Genomic DNA, 19,889 nt, shown 5'->3' on the forward strand with positions numbered 1-19,889 from the left:
TCGATCAAGATGTTGGGTTGTTAATGTTAATGGTTGTAAAGGGTTAAGGAGTAGCCCTTTAGCACTGCGACCATATTGATCTATTGTGCACCCTATGCTGTCTATTGACTGTTAAGTATGCTTATGAATTGTACCAGCTCCTTCTGAGGGAGTGATTGAAGGTCTTCATCTGTAAGCATGAACTTGTTTAAAAACCTTTTCCTTCTATGCGTCAACCCCGGACATTCGATAATGAGATGTTCCATAGATCTGCAGGTGCTGGTGTTAGTTATGCCTAATTTATGTAAGTGTTTGTTGCAGTTGAAGTGACCCGTGAGGGCGCCTGTGAGAGTGTGAATGCTCTTTTTGTTTAACGTGAGGGCCATGTTGGCTCTTTTAGCGTTGAAACTTAGGAACTTTTTGGAGTGTCTAAGACCCTCTACATTGTTCCAATGCTGATTTAATAGAGTTTTGGCCCAGTATTTTATTTTTTGTTTTAGGTTGTTTTTGTTGAATCCGAACATAGGACTAGGTCCGATGAAGTTTTCATCTGCCCCTTTTTTGGCTTGAACGTCTGCCTTTTCGTTGCCGTCATATCCCTCATGTCCCGGTACCCAAATTAATGAGACATTGTTTTTGGATGCCAGATTATTGAGTGCCTTGTGGCATTCTAAGAGGGTTTTTGAGTTGTAGGTATAGCTATCTAAAGCTTTTAGGACTGATTGGCTGTCCGAGAGTATTTTAATCCTTACTCTCTTGTGGTTTCTGCGTTGCATGATGTTTACTGCTTCCATTATTGCGTATAGTTCCGCTTGGAAGATGGTGGTGTCCCTGGTGAGAGTGTATGATTTGTGGATTCTGGGCCCCACTACACCTGCTCCTACACCATAAGGTGTTTTTCATCCATCAGTGTACCATTTTTGTGAATCATCATTCATCCATTTTGGGTTTGTTTTCCACTCGTTCCTCTTTTTGTGAAACAGAGGGTTGGGTCAATGTGGTCTGAAACTTGAGCCATGCTTATGGTGTTTTTGATTTTATTTAGGATATTTAGGTTATTTAGGTGACCGGTGAGGTTGCCCAGTTTGAAATTTACTTTCATGTGTACCATGAATGCTTGCGTAGCTGCTTCCTCTTGGATTGCTATATGAAGTGGTGGGAGATTAAGGAGTGCTTCCATGATCAAGATGTTAATGGGCAAGTGGTCTGATGCAAGCGATAGCATAGGTCGCCAGGTTATGCTATTTATCAGACCGGCGCTAACAATCGTTATGTCATGGGAGCTGCTGCAATTGCTCACTACCCTCGTGGGGCGTCATGTTGTTGTTGTTGTTGTAGCAGCATAAACATTCCCCATACTTACATACGGGGAATGCTGCTGGAGTGACAGTCCTTGGCCGGATATAAATCCGGGTCGTTTCGGTAACGTAGAACCGACTGTCGTGGAAACGGTGGGGGCGTCACCGTTTACTGTGCTGAGTGTCGAATCGTCTATCTGCTCAGCCAATTGATGTCCCCAACGATCGTTTCGCAGGCTTGAATGCCAAAGATCGTGATGCGCATTAAAGTCACCCACTACCAATCGGCTTTCGCCTCTGATGAGCGCACCTATATCAGGGTGCTATCCTGCCAGACAGCAGGTGACATTTATTATATATCAAAAATTTCGAGCTCGGCATCGCCTGGCCGGACAGCTACACCTTGACATTCTAAGGTGCTGTCCCTGCGGTCGATGCCTTCATTAATGAGACGATACTGCACTATGTAGTGGACTATAAACGCTATGCCGCCAACGTTGTCTCGCTCGCGATCCTTTCTGTCCAATTGTAGCCATCCCTGGTAATCAAGGTGGAGCTAGCGTGCAGTTTTTTCTCTTGAACCGCAGCCATCTTGATTCCATGACGGCTCAAGTATGGCGATCTTCACATTCTCTATGATATGCGCAGCTGTCACTATTTAACAGGTTCGAGAAGTGTTCCCTCAATAATTTCGGTGCGCTCTGATCGTCGTCTTAATTCTTACACGAAAATTTCCTTCAATTTCACCACCACTAAACTAATCTGAGAGAAGCCAATCATCAATTTATTATGATTATGAGCTTCTTTGTGTGTTTACTTCGATCTCCAGTAAATTCAAAATCACATTTTTAATCAATTAATTTTTATTTTATTTATGAAAATGCAAAATACGATAATTTTTAATGAAAATGCAGATACATAAAACAGATATTTTTTTTTAATGAATAACAGGAAAAGCACTACTAATATGTACGCAGTCACTGCAATCGTTTTGCCAACAACTACAATTGCAAACAATAAATAATTAATTCATGCAAGTTTCTGCTGTTGTACGAGCATAAAAATCCCCATCAATTTTTGGGGAATGCCGGTCGGATATAAAGTCGGGTGCCGGATCCTTCCGGTAGCGTAGATTTCCGACATGACTGCCTCGAGCAACGACGAAGTGGCTCCAGCTGCTTGTGCACATTACAACTAAAACTCTATTTCAAACTTGCAAATCCTGTATAAAAAGGTGAAACAATTACTTTCATATACTCTCGAGTAGTTTTAATATTTTGGTAGCTCAGAGTAACGTGGTGGAGTTGTCCATAAGACGCTGGAATTCCGTTTCAGATGATGTGCACTAATATTGGGGAAGATCGAACGCAAATCGGGTGACATTGGTTGTACGGAGAAGAAGCTGTCTATTATTTTAGTGGGCCAATATTGTTGCATACGAATAGCAGCACCACGTACGTGACCTATTTGAAAAGCAATAATTCAAATTAATGGCTAATATAAAAAAGAAAAAAAAAAATCATTAAACAAACTTCGACTCCAGGTTGGTGGTGGCGGTCGCTTATACGAAGTCTTTTCCTCCTCATCAGTTGAGTCATCTTCATGCAACATATCAAATGTGTATTTTGACTGTAGTTTTGGCGGTGGTGGTAGCATTTTGCCAGCAGCAGCGCGTGCATTTTGCTGCTTCACTTGCTGCAGCACTTCGCGTTCTTGCTCAGCCTTTAACTTGGCTGCTTTCAATTTGGCAGCCTCTTCTTGTTGCCGCAGATTACGTTGAATTTCCTCGAGCGCTTGCTTCTTCTGTTCCGCCTCTTGTTGTCTCTTAAGTCGCTTCTCTTCACGTTCTTTTACTAATTTCGCTGCGCGTTCAGCACGTTCGCGTTCCTTAGCTTCGCGTTGCTGTGCAGCGATCAGATGTTTCTGTTCACGTTGCTTCTTACGCTCCTCGGCCAAGTTGTGCAAACCTTTGCGGAAATCTTCAGCGCTGTTTTCGCGTGATAATGGTTTGCTGGAAGTCGCACTGCCAGCTCCTTTTACACTGGTCATGGCTTTCGGATGAGCCATTGCTTTCGATGCACTATTTGGCACTTTTTTCACCTTTGTCAGAGTGCCAGTAAGATTTGACGATTGGGTTGGTGTGAGAAAACGACCCAGCGCTGGTGCTGAGGCGAGCTTTCCTATGGTTGGTGTGGTTAAACTTGACTGAAATTTAAAGACAAAATTATGCAAATGAAAACGACTTCGTTAACCCTCCGTTGGACACTCGCGTCTGGCCAGACTGGCCTTTTCATTTTTAACACATTTCTTAATTGAATTTAACATATTTCTATTATAGCTATAACGGCTTGAGCTTTCAAGGTAACTTCTTAACATTTAATTTTCTCTCGAGTTATGGATATAAAATTTTAAAAAGCATCCGCGAACGGGATGAAAAACCCCAGAAGGTTTTAAAAAAGGTGTCCAACGGAGTGTTTATACAAACTCTTTTTACCGGTGCAGTGTTTTCTTTAGTACGCTTTGGACGACCTGTACTAGTTACTTCCGTACTATGAGCGGCTATCGCTGCATTTTCAAAAGCTTCAACTTTTTTCTTTACCGGACTTTGCACAAGTGGGCTAAAATAAAAAAAAACATACACACGTTTAGAATTAATGGGACTCGAATATACTGTAATATTACAAATCACTCACTTGAACAACTCATTTGTGCGCGTTGGCATTTTGTAAACTTTCGAGGGTCCTAGTTTAGTTGCTGCTGGACCTGGTTTCGGCAAAGTAGCTAATTTACTCTTCGGCTTTTCCGGTTCAAATGATTCATCCTCTGTTATTAGACTATCGTGCTGAGGATGTGTAGTGTCTTTTGCAGTCTCCATGGAATGTTGAGACGAAGCGGTTGAATTGTCCGGCCCATTTCCGTGCACATTGTATGTTGTGTCGGCTACCGAGGCGCCGGTGCCACCGGATTTTTTATCCATTGTAACTGTCATGTTCGCATTTTGGGTATCCATAACAAAAGTAGCCTGCCCAGCATCAACTTGGAAAGTGGTTTGTGCCGCATTTGCACAAAAGGTAGCATCACTGGGTGCGCCTCCAGTTACTACTGTTAAATTGGCAGTTTTATCAGGTTGTGTTCGGTTATTCACGGTTTCATTCACACCAGCAGCAGCAGCAACTTGTGGTGGAACTGTCGATACTCGCGTAGGTGGTGTATCTGTAGATTCATTTACTATAGGATGATCAACAGCATCCTCGTAAACAGAGCCACCAGACGTGCGGACTTGCTTTTGATGCTCTTTACGCGTACGTGCCGGCTTTTCAATATCGCTAAATCGTTCAACTTTGATCGGTTTAGGTACTGCATCCTTTTTCTTACGACGCTTGGTATTGGTAGAAGTTGAAGTTGTATTTATTGAAACTGTAGATGTCAAAGTCGAATCATCACTTTCAGACTTGATGGCAACCTAAATAATTTTAGATAAAAGTTTTAAGGAAATCAAATTTGCATACATATTTTCTGGGCTTTACCTTTGGTATTGGTACTGTTTGTTCTGGGTTAACTGAAGCTTTAGATGCGGAAGACAGTTGGGAAGTGTCGCCGCTTTTCTTATTTGTACTACCGAGACTGCTCTTCTCTCGTTTTATTTTTATACGCAGCCCACGTTTTTTACCATCGTCAACAGAATTGCCTATGATAGAAAAACATTAACAAATATTCAGTATTAAAGACATATTACATACGTGGCGATTCTTTATCATTTGTTGTCTCTTCATCTTCCGAATTGATTTCTACCACAGACGGAGCTTTAGCCAATATGGCCACTACCGAATCTTCAGATCTAACGCTGGCAGTAGATTTAGAACTATCCCTGTTAGTTTCTGAGACATTTTCTATAACTTGGTAAAATTGTGAAGGGCGTTGCTCATGCTCCAACTTCACGGTAGTTGTATCACTCTTGCTGGGCCGACGTAGTTTATTGTTAAGCTTTGGCTCCTTCAAATTCTTTTCCGATTTTAGTTTTGCAGCACGTTGTGGTCGGGCAAATGATGTTTCGATGCTTTGCGTTACATCAGCCTGTAAAGGCGCAATAGGCACTGGAGGTGGAGGCATCAATTGTTCCTCTGTTTGCTCTGTTTCCTGAGTCTTTGTACTCCTCGGTGCTGGCATTGGAACCACATTTTTAGTTTGCGAAACGATGTAATCATCAAAATTTTCCGCATCCATGGTCACAGCCGCAGCCAAAGGTCTTGAATTACTAGAACGTGCCGATCGGCCCAGCGATTTGTTTTCAGGCAAAGAATCGCCTAAGGTTTTTCAGATCCGGGGAGTTTGAAAATGTCACAACGTGAATATATTAAAATTATTTTGATATATGGCAATTTAAGCTTACCATCGCTTTCATTCAGATCAGATAAACGCTTTATACGTTTTTTTATTTGTTGCGGCGTGGCGGTAGGCAATATATCTGAGCTGGTAGAATCTGCTTTTGTTGGCTTCTGCCCTCCAAGTTTCGCGCGCAAGTCTTGTATAAATTGCTTTGAAATTAATAAGAAAAAAGAAAATATCGAAATCAATAAACAAATCTTTAATCTGAAAAAAACTGTCGCTTAAGGTTACGATATTGTCTACCTCTTTCAGCTGGCGTAACTCATTGCAGTATTCTTCACTCGTCTGCACAATTTTTAACAACTCTTCCATTTTATTCTTCGGCCTGCAAAGCAATTTACTCGAAATTCAATTACGCTTTAATTAAATTCTTTAGCTTTTGCTTTTTCATGCACTTGAAATATTTTTTTACTGTGGCCAAAGAAAAACTCCCATGAACTTCACTTCTACATCACCATGAATGACACGAAGAACACAATTTTCAAATCCGTTAACAGACGCCCGCTATGTAATCCATAGGCAGTACTGCCAACATATTCAGCGCATAGCGACGTCTGGCGTAAAAATCATTCGGAAACTTAACCTCCATACATCCACTTTATTATCGATAACAAGATTTGAATAAAATAATTAAGAAACAATATTAAGAAATATTGTAAAAAATATTTATATTAATTATAAAAATTAAAAAAAAATAAGGAAAAAATTTTTATTTCATTTAATAAAATTAGATATTCAAATTTAAAATCCTTTCTGTTCATCCTCAACGAAAAATAATAACCGTTTACTATGAAACTATATTAGGAGAAGCAAATAAAGAAATATATGGGGAATATACATTTGCAACCAAATGCAACCAGAAGTTGCCTAAAGGCCTTCGCACACGGGTCGTATCGGCATCGTAGCGTATACGACAAAATGCACGCAAAGCATACGCTTTGTTGTTCACACATGTGTTAAAATGGCGAACCGCACACGGCGAACACGCAAGCGTACAGCATGACGCTTATCGTACAGCAGAGTCATCAAAGCGTACAGGATCGCTTGTAATTTGTTTTTGATTTTCAGTATTAGTATTTCGCCTTGGAATAGTAGGCTTCAAAATGTGTGCAAACTCCTGTAAAGCATTTTTAGACATTCTGTGAAATGTCTGAAATTTATAATCATTGTAACCATTTGTATAAGCAAAAGTCCGAGTTTGTAATCATTCTCGCCAAAGCATAATCTGCTGTTTGAGTTATTCCTAATGTACGGATATACCCAGTGCCTCCTTTTTCTTTTATCCGACGAAAAAGTAATACAATGAAATAAGTTCCTTTTCATCGCTCGACATATTGACAACTCGTACTTTGACGATAGTTCGTTGCATTGTAGGCGCACAAGCAAGCGTATCGTCATCGTCGGTACCAAGGTGGATTTAATAAGGTGACAGCATTCACCCAGCTGAATTTTTCGCCGTAGGTATGGCTTACGTCAAAATGATATGCTTTGTTTTCGCAACAACAAATACATGTAGGGTTTTACTTATATGTGTTTGCTGTCACCTGTAATAAATTCGCCTTGGTCGGTACATAAAAAAATAAAATGTACTGCCAATGACGATTCCACCCGTGTGCAAAGGGCTTAAGTGGTAAAGCTATGCACCGAGGCAACTGAATAAAACCGAAGTAGGTTTGCGTTTCCCCACATAACATTAATTTAAAAAAAATTAAACAAAGTGATATCTCTTTTAAAAATAATGCAAAATGACTTAAATGTGTGCACCAAACACTTAATGAAGCCAAGAAAAGTAAAATGATGCAACTAAAATCAAAAAAAAAAAAAAAATGAACGCTAACTTATGTGTTAATGCTTGTATATTCATAAGGACTTTAAAAACACGTCCAAACTTGACACAAGTATTGCTACTCACCTCATTTAAGCTCCGCATAAAATTTACTGAGATCGGACAAAAGCCACTCCTTTTTTTTTGTATGATAAGACTAAATTTCCAACCGTTCCAAATTAAATTTTATTAAAATATGCGCGTTTATATTAAGTTTGGTTCAGACTAAATTTAGCCTTCTTTACTTGATTTGATGTAAAAACTCACTTAAAATAATCTAGTATTACATCAGGGGTTCTCACACAAATTTTGTTACTTAGGCGGTTTGTTAGTTAGCAGTTCAGCAAATATGTTTTGCTTCTTGACTTTAATAATACGTTCATATATAAGTAGATGATCTACTTTTTCGCGCTTAACTCAAAATCCGTAATTAAAAAGCACGATTTCCCATATAAAATTTCTCTCCCAAAATTCGAGATTATAAAATAATCCCAGATAATAACGATACTTATTGATATACAACCCTGTGTTTTCTGTGCTATCGATAATTATTATTACGAATGTAAGGAGAAACATTAAAATAAAAACTAAATGAATTGTATGCCTGCAAAGAAAACAGGTCTCTAAACATAATTCTAATAAAATTTGTGTTAAATATTATTAATTATGGATTCATTTTACAGAAAAAAGCGTGTGCCCATAAACGTTTTGTCCTCTTATTCCTTATTATAAAATGTAATATAGAATATCCCATGCGCATGTCGTTCCCACGGCAGTCGGTTCTACGCTACCGAAACGACCCGGATTTATATACGCGTAAGGACTGTCTGTTCAGCAGCATTCCCCATATATGTATAGGAAATGTTTATGCTGCTACAACAACAACAACATCCCATGTACATTGCTGCCAACTGTTTATTATTAGCAGCCAACTGCGCAATTAAATGAGCTATTCTTCTCTTTGTATTTTCTTCATATCGTTAATAATAATTAAAGAAACCAAAAACACGGAAATATTCCACCGAAAATAATTTCCATGAAGAAAAACCTCTCAAAGCAGTATTGACAGCTGATTGTAAATTTTGCAGGTAATCTGCCATATGTAAACGGGTAGACTAATTTGGTGAATTTATAGGTGATTAATGCATATGTGAACGTATTATTATTACTTTTTTCCTTCGACTTTTGATATTTTAAGCTTAAACTTCGCATCTAACCATAAAATATTTTTTTGTCAAACAGCTGATTGTTACTTTACCTATTTTTTTTTATTTTAATTTTATAATGTTGCTACTACAACAATTTCAAAGGTCCAAAAATCTTACGCAGAATCTTTCTCTCGAACACTCCAAGCGTCGCTTCATCGGATGTTGTCATCGTTCAAGCTTCTGCGCCATACGTTAGGACGGGCATGATGAGAGTCTTGTAGAGTGTTAGTTTTGTTCGTCGAGAGAGGACTTTACTACTCAATTGCCTACTTAGTCCAAAGTAGCACTTGTTGGCGAGAGAGATTCTACGTTGGATTTCAAGGCTGACATTGTTATCGGTGTTAATGCTGGTTCCTAAATACACGAAGTCTTTTACAACCTCAAAATTATAACTGTCAACAGTGACGTGGGTGCCGATAGGCGAGTGCGCCGACTGTTTGTTTGAAGACAGGAGGTACTTCGTTTTGTCCTCGTTCACCACCAAACCCATTCGCTTTGCCTCTTTATCCAGTTTGGAGAAGGCAGAACTGACAGCGCGGTTGTTAAGGCCGATGATGTCAATATCATCGGCATACGCCAGCAATTGTACGCTCTTATAAAAAATTGTGCCTGAGCGATTAAGTTCTGCGGCTCGTACGATGCTCTCCAACATCAGGTTAAAGAAGTCACACGACAGCGAGTCACCCTGTCTGAAACCTTGTTTGGTATCAAACGGCTCGGAGAGGTCCTTCCCAATTCTGACGGCGCTGCTGGTGTTGAGCAACGTCATCTTACATAGTCGTATTAGTTTTGCGGGGATACCAAATTCAGACATCGCGGCATACAGGTAACTCCTTTCCGTACTGTCGAATGCAGCTTTGAAGTCGACGAAAAGATGGTGTGTGTCGATTCTCCTTTCATGGGTCTTTTCCAAGATTTGGCGTATTGAGAATATTTGGTCGATGGTGGACTTTCCAGGTCTGAAGCCACACTGATAAGGTCCAATCAGTTGGTTGACGGTGGGTTTCAGCCTTTCACACAATACGCTCGCTAGAACCTTATAGGCGATATTTAGAAGACTAATCCCGCGGTAATTGGCACAAATTGCAGGATCGCCCTTCTTATGGATTGGGCAGAGCACACTTAAATTCCAATCGGCAGGCATGCTTTCATCCGACCATATTTTGCATAGAAGCTGATGCATGCACCTTACCAGCTCCTCGCCGCCATGTTTGAATAGCTCACCCGGCAGTCCGTCGGCGCCCGCCGCTTTGTTGTTCTTTAGCCGCGTTATCGCTATTCTCACCTCGTCATGATCGGGTAGCGGAACGACAATTCCGTCGTCAACGATTGGGGTATCGGGATCTTCACTTTCCCGGTGACATGCGCAGCTGTCACTGTTTAATAGGTTCGAGAAGTGTTCCCTCCATAATTTAAGATTGCTCTGTACGTCAGTCACCAGTTCACCGTCTTTGTTCTTACAGGAAAACGCCCCGGTCTTAAAACCTTCTGTAAGCCGCCGAACTTTCTGGTAGAATTTTCGGGCGTTGTTCCTGTTGGCCAGCATCTCAAGCTCTTCGCATTCACGTATTTCGGCCTCTCGTTTCTTCTTTCGGATAATACGTCTCTCTTCCTTTTTCAGCTCTCTGTAGCGATCCCACATGGCTCGCGTTGCGCCCGATCGCAGCGTGGCTCTATAGGCGTCATCCTTTCTTTCTGCGGCAGCATGACATTCCTCGTCGTACCAATTGTTTTTTTGGGCTTGCCGGAATCCGATTTCTTCTTCGCCGGCGGTACGTAGAGAACGAGAAATGTTGCTCCATTGTTCGTGGATGCCGGTTTGTTGGGCAGTACTCTCTCAGAGCAGGAGTGAGAGTCGAGTGGCGAATCTTCTGGCTGTCTGTTGTGATTGCAGCTTTTCGATGTCGAACATTCTTTGCGTAGGTAGATGCACGTTTTTTGCCGCACAGAGGCGTGTGCGCAGTTTGGCTGCAACAAGGTAATGATCCGAGTCAATGTTGGGTCCTCGGATCGTACGTACATCTAATACACTAGAAGCGTGTCTTCCATCTATCACAACATGATCGATTTCGGTTTCGATCTGACCCACGACAGTCGGTTCTACGTAACCGGAACGACCAGGATTTACATTCGGCCAAAGACTGTCACTTCAGCAGCATTCCTCATATATGTATGGGGAATGTTTATGCTGCTACAACAACAACAACAGGGAAGCCATCAGCTACAGATTTATTTACGCACATACGTACTGTGTCAACTAAGCATAATGATCAGCGAAAAATAAAATACCGTTTCTTGTGTCTCAATGGGCTTGTTCATACAAGTCCGGCACATCGATGTCTTTTACTATCAGTTCTGCTTTAGTGGCCTTTTCGTGAATTATAAATAGTTGCGTAACGATAGCCTTACATATTTCTCTTCCCGGAATTCCAACGATGTACAGAACTCAGAACATGGCGCCTTACGGGAGCCGCTACTTTATTTTTCGCCATTTCGACACTGACGTCAGTACAGCAAAATGTGCAAGTGTTTCGCATGTGTTTGTTTGTTATTCATTATACTGACGTCACGAAAATGGGTAGGCGCAATTTTGTATCATATTTTATTCTTGCGGAATTCCCAGCATTTGTATAATGCATTTTAGAAAATACTGCTGAAGTAATATTGCTCTAAATAGATTTATTTCTACAACTTCTGATTTCGATAGGTACGAAATTACTCTTATAGAGCTAAGTTAAGCGATGGTTTTAATTAGAGCAACGGGATGGAGCAGATTGCAACAAAATGAGGAACAAATTTAAACCATTCATAATGGCACGGCCTTGCTAAATTATTTCTATTTATATATGGTGAATACCACTAATCACCTCAGCCATACAGATGTTGCCAAATTATTTCAGAACTTCGGAAACAGCTGATTTGCTTATTGTTATTCGTGGATATTAAGCGGAGGGAACTTAATACTGGCAGTATTTTCTGCATTTACTATAATTAGTTATTCGTTAACCGTGGGATATAAAGAAAAAATACAATATGAGAAGATAATTATAAATTTTTTAGCATTACATTCTCGACACAAAAAACTAAAGCTTCTAGTCAACAGCAGGCGGAATTTCAAACTGCAGCACGTTAGTTTTCACCTAAACAATTATCTCGAATTAACACACTAAAGATATGTATTATGCATGGAGCTATTTCTTCGTTCTGATATGGCTGGCTTATATGATCTCATCTGGCGTGCTACTCTTCTCTCGTGGTTTCCTGCTTTCACGCGTGTCCAAAACGGACGTGAGTTCATGCCAACGACTTTCTTTAAATGAAAGTGATGTGAGTCATATCCATTTATTTAAATAAAAGAATTTAAATATTACTTAATGAAACCTTTATTTAAAATGTTCAGGAATATTTTGTCAGTGAGGAAATAGTACAAGAAATCTTTAAAGATGTAAATGCAACTTCCAATTTGTGTCTGCCGCAAAAATCAAAAGTGATTATACTGGTTATTGATGCGCTCAAATATGAATTCGGTGTTTATAAGGAAAACCTTACAAATCCACTTCCATTCGAAAATAAGCTGACAATAATACATGATCTAATAGAGAATTCGCCCGATAATGCACGACTTATGCGTTTCAAGGCAGATCCACCTACAACTACTTTGCAACGGCTGAAGGGGCTTACAACCGGTAGTTTGCCAACATTTGTCGACATGGGCTCAAATTTTGCATCCCCTGAAATTAACGAAGACAATATCATTGATCAATTAGTGAAGCATGATACACCGATTGTCTTTTTGGGAGACAGCACGTGGACGGATCTATATCCCCGTCGCTTTCGGCGCTCCTATTCCTATCCAAGTTTTGACATTTTCGACTTAGATACAATCGATAATAAAATTAAACAGTATTTGCCTAAAGAGCTTGGAAAGGAAGATTGGAAGGTGCTAATTGCACATTTCTTAGGCGTTGATCATTGTGGACATAAATACGGACCTATGCATGAAGATATGGCACGTAAGCTCGATGAAATGAATGAAGTTATTAAGTATGTTTATAATAAACGTAGTTTTCACTAATTATATTAACTAAATATTTGTATATTCTTCAGATCGGTTGTGTCAAAAATGGATAGCGATACAATTTTGCTTGTAATGGGTGATCATGGGATGACGGCATCTGGCGATCATGGTGGTGAAACCGAGGATGAGACTAATGCGCTATTGTTTGCCTACACTAAGGGCCATAAATTCATCGGTAGCGAATTCGGCTCAGATAACACAACCATGCAGCAGGTAAGCGAAATGAGATTACAAAAAAAAAAAACAATATATAATCAGTGTATCTATAATTGCGCTTATCTTATGTAGCATTGCGTCAAAATTTTTATCATTTTAAATTGTACAGATTTGGAAATACTATTTAATATGTACATGCATACATATCTACCTAAACATACACGATCACCGTATTATCTTACTGAGTCCCACGTCACCACAGTATTTCTCGCTTATAAGCGCCCCGGTTACAAGCATTTTCTCGCTTATAAGCAACGAAAAATTCGTCATCTTCCCGCCTAGAGCACTGAAATTTAATTTAAATAAAATTATGCTTGAAATTGGTGATATTGAGCAGTACTATTTAGGTCTCGCTAAAATAGAGATTCAGTCGAAAATTGTAGGCTTTTTTTAAACTATTAACAAACGAATTCGTACATTACCTAAATATGTAAAACCCAGTAAATGTACCAAAGTTCAGTATAACTGTTTACTGATCTCTGTGCACTTGAAATTAGAGGTTTCAAAAAATAGATTTTTTTGTGGATTTTTTGGGAAGGAAAGAAATATTCGATTGAAACGAAACTTTCAGGTTTTATTCTTATATATCTCAACAGTCTTCTCAAATTTTTTCATTAAAATATATGTCATATTGTGCCTGGTACAAGCATTTTGCCGAGGCGGCTCGAGTGTGCATGTGTCGTGCGGCGGGAAAGATGCAGGGCGCAATTTTCATCAGAAACCAAAAACCAAAAAAAAAATCTCATTTTAGTATAGTATAGCTTCTAGTTAAAACAAGAAAATTAAACAGAAAGTAAGAAATTCAATAATTTTTCGCTAATTAAAAAAAATTGTTTTTTTTTTTGGAAAAACAAATTCACTTTACATTGTTTATTATTATTATTATTTAGTGACTGATATGAATACCAGTACTAAAATTATGTTTGAGCATTGGCTGCAGAGGCCATCAGCTCTGTGTCGTCTGTGGGTGTCTGGATTATTTGTTATATTGTCATTTCGATAGTTTTAATGAATTTGCTTATTTTTTCGATGTTTGCATGACTGGGAATGGCGAGGATGTGCTTATTTGTTCTGAGTTTAGTATTTCTTTTCTTGCGTTGGCATGATTTGGACATTTGTTGAGGATGTGGTCCAATGTTTGGTTTGTGTTGCAGGTTGTACAGATAGGGTGATTTTCTTTTTTCAAGATATGTTCATGGGTCTGTGTTGTGTGGCCTAGGCGAAGGCGGGAGAAAATTCGGATTTTAAATCCGTGTATATTTGTTGGGTAGAGTAAAGGGTTTCCATTCTTATTAATATTGGAATAGTGTTCGTGCTTGTAGTTTTTTAATGATTGCCGCTGTTTGTGTATTATGCATGTATTTATATGTCGTTTTATATCGAGTCTTTCTGTTTTTGGGCTGGTTATAATTGGGGCATTGCAAGCGAATTTCGCTGCATTATCGGCATATGTGTTTCCCTCGATACCTGTGTGTCCTGGGACCCACAGTAGTTTTAGTAATTTACTGTTTTTTATTAGCAAATCCCTTATTTGATTAACAGTTTCCCATTTGTTGCAAGTGGGATTACTAGCCGCTTGAATGACTGACAAACTGTCGGAGCATATTATGGTTTTCGTCTTTTTCTGGATAGATAACACCATAGCTTCGTGTATTGCCGCTGCTTCTGCCGAGAATATAGAAGAGTAAGGGAACATGGTTTTTAAACTTAAAAATATGCCATCTTCGGATGTTACGCTGAATGCAACATTGTCTTCCGTTCTAGATCCGTCAGTAAAGACTATTGACCAGCCGTTATTTTTGTGGGTATTGACTTTTCCTAGAAAAAGCTGCTTAAATATTAGATTGGTGGTGTTGTCTTTTTTATGTGTATGAAGTGTGGTATCACATGTGTGAGTGCTTAATTTCCAAGGAGGATTATAATAGGAGAGTGTTTGCGGTTTTGTTTCTAAGTTATATCCGCGGGAAACATTAATGATTTTGAGTAGCGCCGGCGTAACGTTGTAACTTCTTTTGGATGGTTTATGGATTGTTTAAAAAGTGGGTTAATCATAACTTTCTTAAGGTTTTTTAGGTTCAACTAGAAGAGAATTTAATTCCGAATACAATCAATGTTATCTCGTTTCGATAGGACGTTTAACTTTTTCCCTATCTTTCCCCCGCCAATTAGGAAAAATCGTAAAAATAAAAAACCGAGAAATCGCCAATTAGGAAAAATCGTAAAAATAAAAAAAACCGAGAAATCGCACTTCGAGCGATCTGGCCGCTCGTATACCTGCTCGACGCTTGCTCACAATTTCTTCTGTAACTCCGAAAATATTTTGAATATGCTTCTGAAATTTTGAGGACACATTCTTGGATAGTTTGGGAAGACATTTATGCAAAAAAAATCGATTTTTTGAAGCCTCTAAAGCAGGCTCACCCCTTAAATGGAATTAATACTATCGCACGTTAACCTGTGCTCATATGCTTTAAAAGGTTCTTATATATTTTGTTTATTTTCCAGATCGATCTCGTGCCCACCTTAGCTACTATACTAGGCGTTCCAATACCGTACTCAAATTTGGGCCTAATCAACTTTAACATCGTGCCAGACGTTCAAGTACCATACATGAACAAGTTCCAGACACTTCTACTGCATGCCTGGCAGAACGCGCAACAGATTTACAAATACTTTTTCAATTACGCTTTGGAGAACAAACGCACGTTCAGTGCCGATGATTTGGAGAAAATGCATAACGAATACGTCTTATTTACGCATCGCGTCAAAACCGTGTACAATGAGGCGGGCTTTAAGTCATTTATTGGTGATTTGAATGCTAATATGCGACTTATACTGAACACATGTCGAGAAATTTGGGTAAAATTTGATGCCGTCCTAATGTCTCAAGGCCTATTGCTTACGTTGCTGCCTATTTTCTTCTCATTTTTGTTGATCAATAACTTACACGCTGTGGAGTTTTATCGCATATTCACACCCAAGGCAGTGACGTACACATATCTGCTAAATATTGCAGCCGGTTTCTTTGGCTATCGCTATTTCAAAAATTTTTCCTTCAAGTCAGCGGAACATGGCGTAATTTTCTGCACGAACATTCTTAGTGCGTTTGTGTTAGTTTTTCATATATTGCAAAATTGGAGGGCAATCGCCAACAACTGGTCAACAGTGAAGCGTTTCGGCAATATGCCAACTAGAATTCTTTTCATAATCTCCGTAAGTGTCTTCTTCTCCAATAGTTTCGTTATACAGGAACCAAAAATACTCTCGTACCTATTGATAGCAAGCATTCTGCTGCTAGCGTACGAAGTGCTCCAAAAATGCGTTCGCCTCGAACTTAGCAAACGCTTTAGATGGTCGCAATTTTTACGCTCGCTCACAGTGCGGTTGCTGCTATTCAGCGTATTAGCCATTATTGTAATTCGTTACGCTTACACATTGTTTCGTTGTCGAGAGGAACAAGGCAACTGCACGGACTTCTCTAACAACGCGGGAGGCTTCTCGCTTAAGCGACCGGCCAGTGGCAAGACGTACATTTTAGCTGTAGTCATTATAGTCCTCTACACAACGGTCTCTCGACTCTATCTGCGACACAGTGGTAGTCTAACCGGTGGCTCCCCGAATGTGTGGCTGGCACGCTATGGTCCGACCATCGCTTCCATTTGTGCGGGCGGTCATTTGCTGCTCGCTCATAGCGCCATTAAAAATGTAAAGCGCGCGCACATCGACGCCATGGCGCTTGTAATCTATGGACTTATGATGGTACAGATTGTCGTCCTATGCGTTTCGCCCCTGCTGACTTTCTACGTGTTACCAAGTTTTACCACGCCTATCCAAGTGAGCCAGTGGGACCGAGTCATACCGCAGATTTTCAAGAAAATTAAGCGTATGTACGATGATGCGGAGGCGCGTGTAAATCAAATGGATGCTATGGTCTACGGGCTGACCACTGTGTATTCCTCGGCTACCATAGTGTTTGGACTTTTCCTCAGTATGGTATTGATTGTATTGCTTGAACCACGCGCCTCGATTGGCATGATCTCTTGTGTGGCAATTTCGATCGTCATCATCTTGGTGCATTCCATCTTGCGTTATCGTACTGCAACGAGTTTTGGTAAGTTCATTCAAAACGTTGATGCATTTACATATTCATTAGGCCGGGTCGATTTGTGGGGAGGCAAAAAAATCGCCCATTGCTCTGTGAAAATCATATTCTAGGGATCAAAATAAGAAACTTTGCCGAAGGAACCATACCTCTAAAACGAATTCTGATGTTCCCCAATTTGGGTCGAACTTTTTAGTTTCTTTTCTATAACTCACTTAAATTAATTTTTTCATTTACATATGTTCTGACTAAATAAAGAAAAAATAGATATTATAAATAAATAATAAATATTATTATATATTAAATAAATAAAAATAAAGAAAAAACAAGCCATTTGGCTGATTTTTTCATGTAAAGGCCAAAAATGGTGATATTTTTAAATTAGGGGACATCAGAATTCGTTTTAGAGGTATGGTTCCTTCGGCAAAGTTTCTTATTTTGATCCCTAGAATACGATTTTCACAGAGCAATGAGCGATTTTAAAATCGACCCGCCCTAATATTCATGCTATTGAGTTTACTTACTTTTAATTTCTTACGTATTTGGTCATTTAGAAAACTGTATTCAGCCCACATTCACGGCTATCGTCAGTTGGTTTTTGCTGGCCCATTTTTGCTTCTTCGCCACCTCTCATCAGACTACACTTTCGCAGATAGACTGGCGCGCTGCTTTCGTGGGTCGTACCAGTGGTCTTGGAAAGTCACATTTGATTTCTGGGGTCCTAGTCATTCTCAACACCTTCTGTGGACAGGTGTTCTTTTTCTGCATGTACAATCTGCTTAGCCTGCTGACATTCTCACTTTGTGCGCTGTACCCGAAACTAATAAAAAGTCAGCATAATTTAAACGCTAATGGAAATCCCGCTGTGGCGTCGCTGGAAGGTATTGGCTTTGATATGATGCGTGGTGAATTCCTGCTTTTCGAGAATGAAGGCACTTTTCTGGGCGGCTCATTTAAACTTGCAGTACAGTTTCTTATACTGCAAGGCATTAAGGTAAATTCATTACAACTGTATGGGCTTTTCAAATTACTGTAAATTAACTTAATATATGAACTGCATCCTCAGGTGTTCTGTGCTATGCTTGCGTGCACCATTCACTGTCGGCATCTGATGGTCTGGAAAATCTTCGCACCGCGTTTTATATATGAAGGCATCGGGACATTTGTTAGTCTGGCTGCTCTAATTGTTGGCTATTTTGTTATATTGCGCATTAATCGTGCTTTAGAACGGCTAATTTCGAGGACGAATAGTTTAAAATTGGACTAAGGACAAAGTTTGCACGTGTTTAGTGAGCAAATGCTCATGTTTGTTTTATTGTTTCTATTCGAGGCGCGCCTCAGCCTCGGCCTCAATAAACGTTTTGCAGGCATTTTTTGTATATGTAAGTGTTTTTTTTTTATTTTTTATGTATTTAACAATTGCGTTACCGTCTCAATATTTATTCTGAAAGAACCTACAATACTGTATTTTATATCTTAAATAAAAGAAGCTGATACGTTTAAAACCCGCAATCGAGTTCATATCTGTCCATCGTCGTACCGCCATTAACTCTGTTAAAGCTAATTAGGACATCTTTACGGTATTTACTGAAAGTACCTTTGTTGCCAATAGACATTCGAGTTGGCGAAAGTAATTTTCGCGCCGTGATAACGTCTGCTACAGCTCGATATTTGCATAATTGCGTACAGAATATTGTAGCAGGTTAAACTACCTACTTATCCAGAATTGACCCCGACACACTCAGCATATGGCAGGCATGTGAAGGCACCCCGCATGACACTACTCACAGTTGGTTCTACGTTACCGGAACGACCCGGATTTACTATATATCCGGCCAAGGATTGTCACTCCAGCAGCATTCCCCGTACATGTACTACTGTGGGCAAAAAGTAAGGTGAATTTATTTGTCAAACTTCGCGGGATTAAAACTTTCATGTGAATGTCATTATCAGTAATATATTTACCATTGTGTTTACCAAACGACCAAGAGTGCATTTTTCGATTTTTACAATGTCTGATTTGATTGAGCAGAGAAGTGCCATCAAATTTTGTTTGCGGAATGAAATTTCGGCTGCGGAAACGTTTAGAATGTTGCAGAAGGCATTTGGTGATTCGACCATGTCGCAGAAAAATGTTTATAAGTGGTACAAAGACTTCAAAGAGGGTCGAGAACGTTTTGATGACTTGGAGCGCTCCGGACGACCATCGACGTCAACAAATGACCAACACGTCAATAAAGTGAAGGAGTTAGTGCTCAAAAATCGTCGGTTGACTGTTAAAGACCTTACTGATATGATCGGAATATCTGAAGGATCTGTGAAAACCATTTTGAAAGATCATTTGGGCCTACGAAAAGTCAAATCTCGTTCGGTACCGAAAACTCTCAATTTCTTGGAAAAAAAGTCGTCGCGTTGATGTGTGTGAAACAATGCTTTCAGACTATCAGGACAAGCTCAAATGCATCATTACGGGAGATGAGACTTGGATTTATGCTGACGACCCTGAAACAAGCGACCAATCAAGCGAATATCGTGCTAAAGGCGAGGCCAGACCGAAAAGAGCACGTCAAAGTCGTTCAAAAATAAAGGTCATGATGACAGTTTTTTTCGATTTTCGTGGTGTGGTGCACTATGAATTCCTTCCACCTGGCCAAACTGTTAATAAGGAATATTATTTGAGCGTTATGCGTCGTTTACGTGAAGAAATTCGTCCAAAAAGACCAGAATTATGGGCCAACAACTCTTGGTTTTTGCATCACGATAATGCACCGTCTCACACTGCACTCGTTCTTCGTGA

The 19,889-nt window shown here is 39.7% G+C and overlaps 2 protein-coding genes across 2 annotated transcripts; one reads left to right on the top strand and one right to left on the bottom strand.

Moving 5' to 3' along the window:
* Window positions 1-2,119: 2,119 nt before the first annotated feature.
* Window positions 2,120-6,149, bottom strand: LOC128867542 (mucin-5AC). The gene is made up of 8 exons (XM_054108855.1): window positions 5,907-6,149; window positions 5,668-5,812; window positions 5,018-5,581; window positions 4,805-4,965; window positions 3,971-4,740; window positions 3,772-3,895; window positions 2,810-3,482; window positions 2,120-2,740 (listed from the first exon to the last, which is right to left on the bottom strand). Exons 1-8 carry the CDS (start codon window positions 5,973-5,975, stop codon window positions 2,547-2,549), a joined length of 2,700 nt encoding a protein of 899 aa, XP_053964830.1. The 5' UTR covers window positions 5,976-6,149; the 3' UTR covers window positions 2,120-2,546.
* Window positions 6,150-11,620: 5,471 nt separating this feature from the next.
* LOC128868328 (GPI ethanolamine phosphate transferase 3) lies at window positions 11,621-18,604 on the top strand. The gene is made up of 6 exons (XM_054110298.1): window positions 11,621-12,023; window positions 12,097-12,740; window positions 12,804-12,987; window positions 15,496-17,101; window positions 17,647-18,086; window positions 18,159-18,604. The coding sequence occupies exons 1-6, from the start codon at window positions 11,871-11,873 to the stop codon at window positions 18,357-18,359; spliced, it is 3,228 nt and encodes a 1,075-aa protein (XP_053966273.1). The 5' UTR covers window positions 11,621-11,870; the 3' UTR covers window positions 18,360-18,604.
* The last annotated feature ends 1,285 nt before the right edge of the window (window positions 18,605-19,889 follow it).

The sequence above is a fragment of the Anastrepha ludens genome, chromosome 6, assembly GCF_028408465.1.
Source record: "Anastrepha ludens isolate Willacy chromosome 6, idAnaLude1.1, whole genome shotgun sequence".
Lineage (NCBI taxonomy): Eukaryota > Metazoa > Arthropoda > Insecta > Diptera > Tephritidae > Anastrepha > Anastrepha ludens.

Excerpts from the sequence above, each read along its gene's own strand:
- LOC128867542 (XM_054108855.1), bottom strand. The coding sequence starts at position 5,975 with ATGGAAGAGTTGTTAAAAATTGTGCAGACGAGTGAAGAATACTGCAAT. Across the intron at positions 4,966-5,017 it reads AAATGATAAAGAATCGCCAC|GCAATTCTGTTGACGATGGT; the intron begins GTATGTAATATG and ends TTTCTATCATAG. Across the intron at positions 3,896-3,970 it reads CGCACAAATGAGTTGTTCAA|CCCACTTGTGCAAAGTCCGG; the intron begins GTGAGTGATTTG and ends TTTTTATTTTAG.
- LOC128868328 (XM_054110298.1), top strand. The coding sequence starts at position 11,871 with ATGTATTATGCATGGAGCTATTTCTTCGTTCTGATATGGCTGGCTTAT. Across the intron at positions 12,741-12,803 it reads GAAATGAATGAAGTTATTAA|ATCGGTTGTGTCAAAAATGG; the intron begins GTATGTTTATAA and ends TATATTCTTCAG. Across the intron at positions 18,087-18,158 it reads TTATACTGCAAGGCATTAAG|GTGTTCTGTGCTATGCTTGC; the intron begins GTAAATTCATTA and ends CTGCATCCTCAG.